The following is a 14,747-nucleotide window of genomic DNA, read 5'->3' as shown; positions in this document are numbered from 1 at the left end:
GTTAAAATAACGTGATTTAGGAGGAAACTGAGGCCGGCTCAAAGCTGCTTATAGTTTTAGTGTTTTGGTTGGTTCGCGGTTAATGTACGCGTCGCATAGTACGCGGGTAGTGTCTGATGTCAATGTGAGGGATAGTACAAAGGCTTTAAGGATAAGGACAAGGGAGGTATTAGTTTAAAGTAAATAGAAAACGACTTCCTTACAACAAAACAAAGTAAGACTAAATTTAACGTAATTTAATGGATACTTATTATATTATGAAATATCTACATAGGTAGCTAATACTGAAATTATCTCACAATTTTGTTTTATCTCTTGAAACGCCTTTTTCAAGATGTATTGACGTAAACTACTGCAAAAAAAGACCCTCGTTTGTTTATAATGCAATTGTGCAAAAACTATGCATCGGACGGAAACCATCTTGCTCACGATTAAACTACATATTATTATCTGTCATTTTCCGCACGATTGTTTTTCCAGCTTCAAATTTGACGGAGTTATGAATTTTTTAAAAAAGGTTTATTTCACAGGTTTTTCCGGATTTTCTCTGTAAAAAAATGAACCGATCGGGTCGCACAAAAAACCATTTTATAGGTTTTTTTATTCTCTACAAAAGTCCTATTGAGAGTAAGACGATTCCATCATTATTTTTCCAGATATTATAAAAAAAAACAAAAGAATGTCATTTTTTTTGCAGTTTTTATTGTTTAAAAAAAAATTGTTCACGACTTTGCTGGGGAAATCACTTGGGTTTTCATTTACTAAGTGTTTTTCAAAAGGAAATACATGAAATTTGCTGTGATATTTAAGTATAAAAACAGCCTCTCTTTTTCGCTCTATTAGTTTTTGTTAAAAGCTATTTATTATGTAAAAAGGCTCTTGGCAAATTCGAATTTCTCATCTTTGAGACGTCGCACAGTGGGAAATATTGGAAAAAATTCTCGCCACTCGCCAATTTTCATCGTCCGGTGAGTTTTTTCTTCAAAAACCTAACTCCAAATATATCATCAAGGGTCATAATAATCAATTTTGCTAATAGCAGATACTTTTTAAACATTTTTTTCTACAACTGAAGAACATCGAGTATTTAAAAATTTTTTCTTCGACATTGAGGTTGGGGCGCTCCCTAAGCATTAAAAAAAGGGTTTTTCGAAAAAACCACACCGGAATATGAAAATTCAGATTACCACGAGATTATTTTAAAAAAATCACAACGAGACGATGAAAATTGGCGAGTGGCGAGAATTTTTTCCAATATTTCCCACTGTGCGTCGTTGAGACTTGTTCGAGGGCTTATTTTACTCGTAAAAAGTTGTACTACAATGTACAATAAAGCAAAAGTTGATTATTGAAGTATAAAATAATTTAAAGATTAAGTTGAAAATCAAGCCTTTTTAATATCAAAAGTTAAGTGGTGAACTTTTTTCAGATAAAATTTTTTAGTCGATTATTTAATCGCTTTTTTTTTTTTCAAAAAGTCATTGTGGCTTTGTTAATTGTTAATATTAAGAGTTCAAATTTACGGGTATATATATATATATACACCATTCCGAAAATTTTTGATTAATAATATACCCTCTTTTAAATAGTTCTCAAAACAGTACTTTTAAAATTTAATCCGATTGGACTACAAGGGGGGAAACCATATAAGAGGCCAATTTTCAGGTGTTCTTCATAAATTTTTTTGAGTGGGACAAATTGATTGGAAATTGGTCAAACTTNATTCTCTACAAAAGTCCTATTGAGAGTAAGACGATTCCATCATTATTTTTCCAGATATTATAAAAAAAAACAAAAGAATGTCATTTTTTTTGCAGTTTTTATTGTTTAAAAAAAAATTGTTCACGACTTTGCTGGGGAAATCACTTGGGTTTTCATTTACAAAGTGTTTTTCAAAAGGAAATACATGAAATTTGTTGTAATATTCAAGTATAAAAACAACCTCTTTTTTTTTTGCTTTATTAGCTGGCTTATTATTAGTTTTTGTTAAAAGCTATTTATTATGTAAAAAGGCTCTTGGTAAATTCGAATTTCCTCATCTTTGAAACGTCGCACAGTGGGAAATATGAGAAAAAATTCTCGCCACTCACCAATTTTCGTCTCGTCGTGATTTTTTCTTTAATAATCTCGTTGTAATCTGAATTTTCATATCCCGGTGAGTTTTTTTCGAAAAACCTTTTTTTTTAATGCTTATGGAGCGCCCCTTATTATGACCCTTGATGATACATCTGATGTTTTTTCTTCAAAACCCTAACTCCAAATATATCATCAAGGGTCATAATAATCAATTTTATTAATAGCAGATACTTTTTAAACATTTTTTTCTACAACTGAACATTGAGTATTTAAAAATGTTTTCTTCGACATTCAGGTTGGGGCGCTCCCTAAGCATTAAAAAAAATGGGTTTTTCGAAAAAACCTCAACGGAATATGAAAATTCAGATTACCACGAGATTATTAAAAAAAAAAATCACGACGAGACGATGAAAATTGGCGAGTGGCGAGAATTTTTTCCAATANATTCTCTACAAAAGTCCTATTGAGAGTAAGACGATTCCATCATTATTTTTCCAGATATTATAAAAAAAAACAAAAGAATGTCATTTTTTTTGCAGTTTTTATTGTTTAAAAAAAAATTGTTCACGACTTTGCTGGGGAAATCACTTGGGTTTTCATTTACTAAGTGTTTTTCAAAAGGAAATACATGAAATTTGCTGTGATATTTAAGTATAAAAACAGCCTCTCTTTTTCGCTCTATTAGTTTTTGTTAAAAGCTATTTATTATGTAAAAAGGCTCTTGGCAAATTCGAATTTCTCATCTTTGAGACGTCGCACAGTGGGAAATATTGGAAAAAATTCTCGCCACTCGCCAATTTTCATCGTCCGGTGAGTTTTTTCTTCAAAAACCTAACTCCAAATATATCATCAAGGGTCATAATAATCAATTTTGCTAATAGCAGATACTTTTTAAACATTTTTTTCTACAACTGAAGAACATCGAGTATTTAAAAATTTTTTCTTCGACATTGAGGTTGGGGCGCTCCCTAAGCATTAAAAAAAGGGTTTTTCGAAAAAACCACACCGGAATATGAAAATTCAGATTACCACGAGATTATTTTAAAAAAATCACAACGAGACGATGAAAATTGGCGAGTGGCGAGAATTTTTTCCAATATTTCCCACTGTGCGTCGTTGAGACTTGTTCGAGGGCTTATTTTACTCGTAAAAAGTTGTACTACAATGTACAATAAAGCAAAAGTTGATTATTGAAGTATAAAATAATTTAAAGATTAAGTTGAAAATCAAGCCTTTTTAATATCAAAAGTTAAGTGGTGAACTTTTTTCAGATAAAATTTTTTAGTCGATTATTTAATCGCTTTTTTTTTTTTCAAAAAGTCATTGTGGCTTTGTTAATTGTTAATATTAAGAGTTCAAATTTACGGGTATATATATATATATACACCATTCCGAAAATTTTTGATTAATAATATACCCTCTTTTAAATAGTTCTCAAAACAGTACTTTTAAAATTTAATCCGATTGGACTACAAGGGGGGAAACCATATAAGAGGCCAATTTTCAGGTGTTCTTCATAAATTTTTTTGAGTGGGACAAATTGATTGGAAATTGGTCAAACTTTGACGTTATTTTACGAATATTCTAAACGACATTTACAAAATTTTTTCAGGTCCGAGTTGCTTGTTCACGGGAAATGTGGAGGTCACAATTTCGATCTGAAAGCAAACCGGTTGTTTTCCTGCATTATTAACACGTCTTCTAAGAATATGAACCTCATTGCGGTAAAAATTGTGATCATTTAAGTTTTGACACGTTTTGAAAAAAATTTATGGATTTTAACCCATTTTTTTCACTTATTATGAACAAAAAACACCCTTAAAGTTGTGATATCATCCTAATTGTTTGTGTTCTTTGTAAGTTCATAAAGAAACATATTTTCAATTTTCATAACGATCGGTTCATGATTTTTTTTACCTAGACTTCCCGTGGATAAAAAAAATGTCGTTTCGAGAAAAACGTGTTTGAAGATTTTCGAAAATTAGAAATTTGAGAAAGTTATCAATAATTTAGGGTGGTTTCCGATCAATCAGCTATTCCAGTACCACATAAAAGTCCTTTCTCTTCCACATAGGCATCATTCTGAGCTCGCGCCTGTTCTTTTCTCGCTTAATAAGTGACTACCTGAAAAAGTGCTCCGCCTTACCTGCTGTGGGCTCGAGCGCTGAAGCGATGGCGTTTGGTTTTAGGCTCATAAAATCGGAACGAATATTTGTGAAACAATTTATGCAATAAAAAAACTGATTTTTTGAACCTCCTAATGTGGTTTCCCCCTTAAGCATTTTAGCTTGTGTTAATGTGGTTAACATTTTACAGAGGCAAAGGCGAAGCGTTAAAAAATTGGGATAGGGGGATCTCTGTATTTTTCTTTGTAAGAATTCCGAGGTTATAGAAATTTATCAGTGCGGATCGACCTATTTTTATAATTGTTTCTATGAGATTGTATTTCTGAATGTCTTATGATCTGTTTTAATTTTGTACGATTTTTTTCATAGCACTAACTTACGATAACTTTCGCTGCTTCAGTTTGTACTCGTTTCGAGATCGAAAACGATTGCTGCGACAGCACGAGTTAAATTATTTACGACTTCCACATACTTTTCTCTGTAACAAAACGAGTCGCTTTGAAGGTAAATAAAAAAACGTACATATTATCAAAATTAGAGCACTTTTCGGTCTCAAACCGAGTGGAATTCCCTCTCGCACACGTAATACTTCCACATCGGCATACTGATCATTCGCTTTCTGCCTTGTAGAATCGCCTAGATCTACAAGAACCGCGCTCAGTTCAAGTCCTGAAGATGATTATGTTATAGTTCCGCAAAACATCCAGATGCACTCGGACCACTCGACCGAGAGCAGCGTGGAGAAGGAGAAGCCGGCGTAAGTACGGGACAGACGTCCTTACGGGTCGGTTTGGGGCGATTTAACTAATTTTCATTTAATTGTTGGCGAAACGGCTACGTTCGCTTGCATGCAGTCAGTTCTTTTTCTTCTCGTTTTGTTTTTAATCGTCGATTAACGCAGGGCGTTGATAAGTGGTTTCGGTTTAAGCCTGAAGCTGCCGGTGAGGTCTTCGCCGCTGCCTTGCGGGCCGGTGGCCAGTCTGACCAGGCCTAGTTTCCTGCCCATATCCGAGCCCATACCGGTTCCGACGCAGAGGGATGCCTTCCAGCGGATGTACAGTCAGTCGGAGAAGAAGGAGGAACCGCCGTCCCCCACCAAGGTAGGTGTGGTATCGCAGCATCGACTCGTTTTGATTTTAATTATTTCTTGTCGGTAATGGGGGAATAAGACTGTATTTGGAAGGAAACGCAAAATTTTGGGTAAACGACGTTTTGTCTTTTGTGACATCTTCAGGACAGCTAAAAAAAAAAAATCTGATGTTTTCGGCGGGTTTCCACGACAACATGGAATAACTCTGAAAACTCGTTGATAACAACCAATTTTTTAGTTGTCACAAACGATGAAACATTAACAAACTAAAGTTTTATGAATTGCCATTGCCAGTTGCGTGCAGCATGGGAGATTTTTACTTTATTGATTTCTTTCCTTTACGTACCGGAGACTCGATTAATAGACCAGGGCGGGTCTGTTTTGAGGTGGATGTGAGAGGGAGCAAGCAAATTTTTGCTGGATTGCCTTCAGTACAACTCACAAAATAAAAGTGTAGGTTCCCTAGATCTGGGCGAGGTCCGGAACATTTTCAAAATTGCAAAAATGTTTAAAAAATTTAAAAAAATAGCTATTTTATCCGAGTTTTTTGGAACCTATGCATTTTGGGAGAATATTGAAGAAAAAAAGTTTTAGAATTGAATTTTGCACAATAAACTGTATGTTAAAAATCTCTAAATTTATTACCGATGTTGCAAAATAGCAATAATTGATGAAAAATAGGCAAAATATCAAGTTTTTTGGATAATTTTTTTAAAATATTTTAATTGCTTCGAGGGCATTCTAAATTTGGCAAAAAAAGCTCTAAAGTATAATAAAACAACACACCAAATTTCATTAAAATCGGTTTGATAGTTTTCGCAAAACAATTTTTGAAAAAAATTTTGAATTTTCAAAATGCTGCACAGCCTCAAATAAAGCATCTAGATACCTGAAATTTTTTTTACAAAAAAAAAGCACAGAATGGCCACAGGAAATTTTTAGTTTTTTTTTATTTTTAAACAATTAGATTAGATTTATCAATTTGCAATTTAGTTTTTTAAAAAAATTATAATTATAAAAAAAAAAACTAAATTGCTAATCGTTTAAAAATAAAAAAAGTGTTAACTTTAAAAACTAACTGTAGCCGTCCTAATCAACCGATTCCAATTTTTCAAAAACCATTTGAAAGGTTAAGCGGTCTTTTCTGTGTGAAAAAATTTTCAAGTATCTAGATGCTTTATTTGAGGCTGTGCTACATTTTGAAAATTCGAAAAAAAATTTTCAATATTTTCTTCAAAAAATTATTTTGCAAAAACTATCGAACCGATTTTAATGAAATTTGGTGTTTTGTTTTACTACACAGTTTTTTTTACTAAAATTAGAATGCCCTCGGAGCGATTAAAATATTTTTTAAAAATTATCCAAAAAAACGATTATTTTGCCATTTTTTCATCAATTATTGTTATTTTGCCACATCGGTAATAAATTTAAACATTTTTAATTACAGTATATTGTACAAAATTTAATTGTAAAACTTTTTTTCCTCTTCAATATTCTTCCAAAATGCATAGGTTCCAAGATATAAGTGAAACACTCGGATAAAACAAGTATTTTAAAAATTTTTTTTAAACATATTTGTAATTTTGAAATTTTTCCGGACCTCACCCAGTTCTAGGGATCTACAGTTTTATTATGTGAGTTGTATTGAAGGTATCCAGCAAAAATTAGCTTGCCCCCTCTTACATCCAAGAAGTGGTATATTTCGACAGATCCGCCGTGGTCTATAACCCTTATCGCAACTTATTACTTTCCTTTTAGACGAACAGCTGTATCCCGAGGTCGGCGCCCATCAGCATGAAAAAGCGACCGGAAAGGCAGAACACCGACATCGACATCAGTTCCATGTCTCCTCCATCGGTAAGCGTTTAATACCGCTTCTTTTTTAATATATACATATTTTATTTGAGTTTGGTTGGACGTTAAATAAACCAAATGGCATTCGAATAAATCCATAAATATTTCCAAGGCCTTTTTTAGAGTCAATCGCTATATATTAATCCACAAAGTTTGGATGGTTGGAGTTTGTGATCCTGTTCTAGAAATTTATATTCAGTAAAATGGCAGTAGTGTGAGGTGTGCCCTGAGGCTCTCAACTGGGGCCTCTGTTCTTTAAGGGGGGACATAATTAATATTAAATAATTTTTTCTGTTCTTTCCATCCTATGGACTTATAAATAAATTATCACGTTATTTTGTAAAAACCACATTGAGGAGGTGCAAAATTCAGTGGCTTACTCACATTTTGAATAAAAGTTTTGTTGGTCATATTTTTTCCAATTTGACACCCAAAAAAAATTTTTGTTTTATCGGAAACTGAAAATGAATTGGTACGTTATGCAATGTAATGGATTTTTTAAATTCCATTATTAGAAGAGGCCCGAACTAAATCGGTCCATAAATAATTTTTTTACGAGTGTTTCAGTTTGAAACGGATCATACTGTATATTTTTTTAAAGGCAGCACAAATTATAAATCCAATTATTTTGATCGATGTTCATCAGCAGCCAAAAATATTTTAAATCATTAGATTTTTTTTGTTTCGTTTTCTACTTTTATAAATCATTTCTTTGTATGCATTTTTAACTACATATACAGGGTGACTCACTAATGGTGACCAAAAATTAAACCTCGTATTCTTTGGTGAATTTGTTCTTATAAATTTTTATCTAGAACGCTTGTTAAAAAGATACAGGGTGTTAAATCTCAAAAAATATTTTTAACTTTTTTAAATAATTTAAAAACTAGTAAGTGAAATAATTTGAAATTGGGCACATGTATTTTTGTAAACATTGTCCAAAATCTGAGGCGTTTTCTTAAAATTTGCATGCTCCAGTGGCGGAGAGACAGGGCATCGGTGGTATATTTTTCTAAATAAAACAGTACGCCACTGCTTTGCAGTAACAACCATGATATTTTTGGATTTGTCTTTCAATTTTTCTACAAATTACTACTCTCTTGTGTTTTTCGAAAGAAGCCTGATTTTTAAATTATTTAAAAAAATAAAAAATATTTTCTGAAGTTTAACACTCTGTATCTTTTTAACGAAGCGTCCTAGATAAAAACTTTATAGGAAAGACGCCCCTTACGATTGTCCAAAGAATACGTGGTTTCATTTTTGGTAACCATTTGTGAATCACCTTGTATTTTTTTTCACTTTTTATCACATTTTAATCATGTTTATATTGTTTTAAATGACCCGTAAATAAATAAACAATTTAGGTCCAGTTTGTGATCGGAACTCCACCTGGTGGGAGGAGAAGGTCAACTTCCGGAAGCTTCTGCGAAACTCCTCCGCCCCCCAACGTGTGGACGGTATCTCCGGTGTCCGGTGCTAAAAATATGCCTTCTAATTCACCCTTGAGGAGATCAGGTAGGTATTTTTGCTTAATTTATTTGCAGCGTTTCATTCCCTTCAAGCCAACGTGAGACCAATTTCTTTTTGATAATTTTTGAGTTTTTTAATTTGTTTATTTTTCAAAAATGTTTTCATTTCGTTTGCGTTACGATTATTATTTTCCATTCTCACCTGAATCACGTGACCCGCAAGTGTCCCTAGGTACCTCTCCCCCGATCCTGAGCGGCCCCCTGGCCAGGGTCCCGATACTGAGCAGCCCCAATCTGAGCGACAACAACAACCTGGGCCGCTCCCCCGTCATACCGTTCTGCACCAGGGCCGTGACGCTGCCGGAGATCTCGGAAATGGGCAACTACCAGACGTTGTTCAACGACACCTCCACCACCAACGACGCCCACCCCATCACCTTCCTGGCGCCGGAACTTCCCGAAGAGACCTTGCTGGAGGTGATTACCCCGTTTCGAGTTCGGGTCTCAAGGCTTGACGGTGTATTTTTGTCGTTTCAGAGAGAGCACAACGAAACGTTGGCCAAGATCAACTTCGTGCTGGCCTTGAGTAACTGCATCCTGGAGTTGGCGGCGCAGAGATCCGCCCCGCTTGCCGCCCTGGTCGATCCCGCCCACCAGAACCAGCCGATGAGCGAGTCGAACCGCCGGGCGGAGCAGCTGGTGTTGCTGGTCAGGGCGTTGCAGCTGTTGAGCTCGGGGCTGGCCCTGGCCACCAGGCAGCTGAAGTCGGGGCAGTTGAGGCCTAGCACCACCGTGAAGACGGGTAAGTGGCTGGGGTTTAGCAATTTTTTTTTGACGTGATACCGAAAACGGTTGCCTCCAAGCTTTGACCTTGCAGCATGACACGACGCAGAGAAACTCCAAAAAATATGGATAAAAACTGAAATTGACGCAGTTTGTGGGCGGGAGCGGTGCGAAGGGGATCGGCAGTTTGCAGACAACCGTCTCTTTTTAGCGACTTTACCTTTTGTCCATTTTAACGTTTTTTTTTCAGTGGTTTCGACGCTAAACACAAAATTCAGGACAACCCTCCAAGAGTGCAAGCAGCTGAACAGCACCGGGCTCCTGAACAAAGTCGGATCGGCGAGCATCACGGCCGACAAGATCTTGTACAATCATGCCATACAAATGGTAGGTCCGCGCGGCAATCCGAGACTTTGTACGCTTACGCGACTCTTTTTTCAGTGCCAGTCCGCCGCTCTCGACGAGCTGTTCGGTAATCCCGAGGAGTGCTTCCAGAGGTACCAGACGGCTCAAATCCTGCTGCATAGCCTGTCGCAGCAGGTGCACAACCAGCAGGACAGGCTCCTCCTTACGAAATGTGAGTATCTGTGTGTGAAAGCGGTTGGTTTTGATGCGAGCTTCTGCGATTTTAAATGGACCGTTGAATAAGTTTTCGTGAAAATTAATGCTTTATTTAAAAAAATTGGTAAAAAACGTGTCACTGGAAGTATTGTTTATCGCTTTTTCCCGTCTCTGGCAGAATTTTAATTCCACGTCGAAAAATGACACGTCTTTTCAGGCTATCCAGTTGTCTTTTTTTTTTTTGGTATGTTCATAAGAACAGAAGTGCTGCTCAGCCAGGCCATGTGTTTTACGTCCCATTTAAGAACTTCCCAGTAGGTTTTCCCCGGTTTTGCAATGTCGTCGAGCGTTTTTGTGCTGTAAAATCACTTTATTGTGTCTTTGCTCATATAGTGGCTGTTTTTCTTTCAATACTCGACTCAAATTCATCTCTCCCACGATAGTTTTGTTCGATTGGAGCAGTTCATAATAAAATACACCTAACTGAGCTCACAAATGCAGAGCGGAAGCTTGGAAGCGGATACACTAGGCACAAAAATTAAGGGATATTAAAAAAATCACAAATTTTTTGGTGCTTTTCGAAAAGCTGTAATTTGGAGGGAAATTGTCGTAGAGAGAATCAAAATAAAAGGAAATCGAAGCTTTAAGTTTCTAGTTTTTGGATTTGGAGTTTAAAATTTTTTAGCGGCAGCGGTTTTTGAGTAATCGAGAAAACCGGTGAAAAATTTTTTTTCAAATTTTTGTTGGTCTTTAAAAAAGTCTATGGACTTCAATTAATTTCACCGTAAGGCCCTTTTAGATAATTTAATTCCCTTCAATTTGAGCGGTTCCAGAGCCCTGTACGATGATTCGTCGCAGAGTTATCGTCGATCGAAGCAAAAATGTCATTTTTAACTTAGACAATTAATTACTCGGGAAATAATGATCGTGCATAAAATCCAAACAGTTTTTCCGAAATTACGAAGTGTTCTCTACAAGTCGTAATTATTGGTTTTTGATAAAAAAAATTTTCGAAGTGAAAATTTTAGTTGAAAAAAATTAAAAAAACTGCATGATTAGGGATATTTCAATATCTTGACATAATTTTGTAAATAATGGAATAACTAAAGTTGTTGACTGAAACTTTTCAACCTCAAAGTGTCGTAAAGAAACCCTGATAATTTCAAAACGCTGCGATTTTTTTTTCCTAGTGACCGGAATGTTTAAATTTGTCGTATTTGCTGAAAACAATGTAACGAGTAATTTTTCACTTTCTATTCATTTTTGTTAAGGTGAAAAAGTTTTTTCTAGCAATAATCCATATTTTCGTCATCAAAAAACGTTGATTGTTGTAAAAAAAACAAAATAGTTCAAAAATTATTTTTTTTCAAAATTTTGTTCAACATTCATAATGCCTCACAATCGTCAAAAAAAATTTGCTTCATTTTACACCGGAATTGTTTTCTTTCACCACCGGCATTAACGTTATCCAAAGCGTACCATGTGGCGATTGCACGGTGGATTTCCGATTCTTCGTGTGTGTGTGTGTTTTAAGGTAATGAGACCCTACGGCGCATCACTTCCGCTGTATTTAAATGAGTCCAAGCTCATTAGATACCTTAAATTTGTGTACATGTGTCTGTTCATATGTGTGTTTGGGGGAGGGGAGGCGAGGAAGGGGGGAGGTTGTAGATCACAATTTAACACCGTGTATTGCCGCCCCTGTTCGTGATCCCCGATTCTAAGCGTAAAAAAGTCAGGGTTTCTTTAGGACACTTTGAGGTTGAAAGTTTCAGTCAATATCCTTAATTTTTCCATTATTTACAAAATTATGTCGTTATTTAAATATCCCTAATAATATGATGTTTTACCTTTTTTTCAACCAACGTTTTCACTTCGAAAACTTTTTTTTTATCAAAAACCAATAATTGCGACTTGTAGAGAATACTTTATAGTTTTCAAAACGCTTCTTGGATTTTCTGTACGATCATTATTTCCTGAGTAATTCATTGCCAAAGTGAAAAATGAATTTTTTGCTTTGATCGACGATAACTCGGTGACAAATCATCGTACAGGGCTCTGGAACCGCTCAAATTGAAGGGAATTAAATTATCTAAAAGAGCCTTATGGTAAAATTACAAAAAAAAAAGATATTGGGGTCCATAGACCTTTTTAAAGACAAACAAAAATTTGTAAAAATGTTTTTTCGCTGATTTTCGTGATTACTCAAAAACTGCCGTCGCTAAAAAAATTTAAACTCCAGATCCAAAAACTAGAAACTTGAAGCTTCAATTCACTTTTATTTTGATTCTCTTTACGACCATTTCTCCAAGTTACAGCTTTTTGAACATCATCCAAAAATTCAAATTCAAAAATCCAAAAAACCTTTCTTTTTCTGCCGTCGAAGCAACTGTTCGCACATGCAAAGACGCCTTTTGACTTCAACTCGTACGGCAACCAATAATCTTGCTTTTGAATTATTCTTAATGCTTTCAAACGTCTCGGAACTGTTGTGTGACCAACTCCTAATAATTCTGTAACTTCGACTAGCATCTAACATGAGTTTATATGAATTAATACCTCAAATTCTTCACCTTCAAACTGTTTCGATGCTCTAGAACGTTTTTTATCTTCAACATTGATATCATCATTTTTAAGAGGGCTCTATAGCAAATAGGCAACCAGCAATACATTTTTATAGATTTTATTAAACTTTTTGTTTAAATTCGAATTAACGCTCAAATAACAGACTTTCCCCCATTTTAACACAGATTATCTATAAAAGGGACTTGGTTTGAACCTCATAATAGTTTTTGTTGTAAAGAAATTTGTAATTTGCATCGTAAATTACAAATTTCTTCACACCAAAAAGTAATTTGAGTGTCAAACCAAGTCCATTTTATAAAAAATCTGCGTTAAAGTGGGGGAAAGTCTGTTATTTGTGCATTAATTCACATTTAGACAAACTGTGTAATAAAATCTATAAAAATGTACTGCTAGTTGCCTATTTGCTATAGAGCATGGTCGTCGTAAGAGTTCTTTGTACATCAGCTGCCGATTTCTTTTGGATAAAGTGATGCAGTAAAATTCCCCGCAAATACTCTGTTTCCGGCAGGAAATTCGACATATTTAACACTATGAAAAAAAAATACAATTACGCAGCCAAATTTCAAGCTTTTTTAAAGGTGCGTTACCATCTTAAAGTACTCGCATGCAGTTCGGGCAACGCCATCTGTTGGAAAACAGCGAGAGCGTATTTACCGTCCCCGTATATTAATGATGTGCGTTTTCCGTTTTCAGACAAAGACGCAGTGGAAAAACGCCTTTTCGTGCTGCAACAGCAGGGCTACATCTACGCCACGGATCTCAGTTAAATCTTTCTATGGTTTCACTTGGACGATTTCCTTTAACGTTTGCTTTGATTAGTTTACAGTTACCCGGCTGTTCTAACTTACTAAACAGGGGGCAGTCGCAATATCCACTACTTAGTTTAAGAAAAAAAAAAAACAAAAAAAAAAGTAAATTATACTCTTTAGTAGCTACTAGCGTGTTGAATTGATTATTTCGAGGTTCGGTTCTTTTCCGGAAGGTTGTGTAAGAGTGCAAAAGTCGGTTTAACTTATAAGTAAATAGATATATTGACGTAGGGACAATCGTTTTGCCGAAATTGTACGAAATTATTATGGTTGTCTGATGTAATTATTGTAAATAACCTTTGACGCGGGGGGACGTTTCGTCGGAGGAGTGGCCTTTACGATTTTTCTTCTTCACTTCGTTTTAATTGCGACATATCCGAAACGCATCTCGACGAATCGTCCCTGTTTATTAGTGAGTATACTAGTACCGCACGGGCGCCGTGCGTAACTTCCATTAAATTTAAATCGTATTGGGTATTAAAAATGATTATTGAAGTTTTAATAACTGTAGATAGGCTATTTATTGGTGATATTATCTCTTTGTATCAAATTGTATCCTTTGTTTTTCCTTTTTGTGTATGTTCGATTGTGTTTACTGAATAAATCAGTTCATTTAACGTTACGTAATAGTTTTGCCGAAGTCGATCCCACTTCTGATCCGACTCGCTTATTAAAAGCGGGATCGGCTTTGGGTTTCTTTTTGGGGAGATGGGATGGGTAAGTATCGACTTATTTTGATGTTGACGAAATTTGTTTCTTCTGTGTAACAAAATGTACAAAAAAACTTGTCAAAATAAAACATTATATCACAATACTTGTTTTTTTTTATATTTCATATGTCTGGTATGATTTTAAAAATATTTATTGGAAACGATATAAAATCACGTTGAAATAACAAATTTATTCGAGAATTCAAATCTGTAAACTATACGCATAATAAACCTGTAGATTAGGCAACCAAACTTGCACTGGTGACAATAATTTAGTATAACTCCACAAACCTTGACGGTTCCAAATGTTAGGCAACCAAACTTACAATTTGACAAAATTACATTATTTCTTGCTCCAAGTATTATTTTATTATATTACAAAAAAAATTGAGAGAAGAACGCCTTTAGGTGGGCACTTTTGCCACTTTTATTAAAATTTTATGTATTTTGGGAACTACGTACTAGGATAGCAGAATATCGAGTAGTCCAAGCATTCTGTCACGGATTAATATTAAATTTGCAGAAATTATTACCTGGACAAAAAAAATATGACCGTATAGAAAATTAAATTTTAAATTGAGTTTCTTGTTCTTTAAACTCGATCCAATATGGCGAACATGGTTAAAAAAAATCGCAAAGTTGAAAAAAACTGTTTTTCTAAAATAACTAAAAAAATATAGCAC

General features: G+C 34.9%; 1 protein-coding gene across 4 annotated transcripts in view; it reads left to right on the top strand.

Annotated features, from left to right (window-relative positions):
- LOC108906920 (serine/threonine-protein kinase ULK2) overlaps nucleotides 1–14,166 on the top strand; it is a 32,487-nt gene extending 18,321 nt beyond the window's left edge. For 2 of the 4 annotated variants that reach the window (XM_018710359.2, XM_018710361.2), the window contains 9 exons: nucleotides 4,833–4,959; nucleotides 5,131–5,302; nucleotides 7,051–7,149; nucleotides 8,511–8,661; nucleotides 8,839–9,092; nucleotides 9,153–9,417; nucleotides 9,649–9,785; nucleotides 9,840–9,975; nucleotides 13,239–14,166. In XM_018710359.2, coding sequence (XP_018565875.1) covers nucleotides 4,833–4,959; nucleotides 5,131–5,302; nucleotides 7,051–7,149; nucleotides 8,511–8,661; nucleotides 8,839–9,092; nucleotides 9,153–9,417; nucleotides 9,649–9,785; nucleotides 9,840–9,975; nucleotides 13,239–13,312 — 1,415 coding nt within the window. In that variant the 3' untranslated portion in view covers nucleotides 13,313–14,166. The remainder of the gene's footprint in view (nucleotides 1–4,832; nucleotides 4,960–5,130; nucleotides 5,303–7,050; nucleotides 7,150–8,510; nucleotides 8,662–8,838; nucleotides 9,093–9,152; nucleotides 9,418–9,648; nucleotides 9,786–9,839; nucleotides 9,976–13,238) is intronic. The other 2 variants (XM_018710363.2, XM_018710360.2) reach the window with 2 other exon arrangements.
- The last annotated feature ends 581 nt before the right edge of the window (nucleotides 14,167–14,747 follow it).

The sequence above is a fragment of the Anoplophora glabripennis genome, unplaced genomic scaffold, assembly GCF_000390285.2.
Source record: "Anoplophora glabripennis isolate ALB-LARVAE unplaced genomic scaffold, Agla_2.0 scaffold354, whole genome shotgun sequence".
In the NCBI taxonomy this organism is placed as follows: Eukaryota; Metazoa; Arthropoda; class Insecta; order Coleoptera; family Cerambycidae; genus Anoplophora; species Anoplophora glabripennis.
This window is presented reverse-complemented; position numbering and strand designations above follow the sequence as displayed.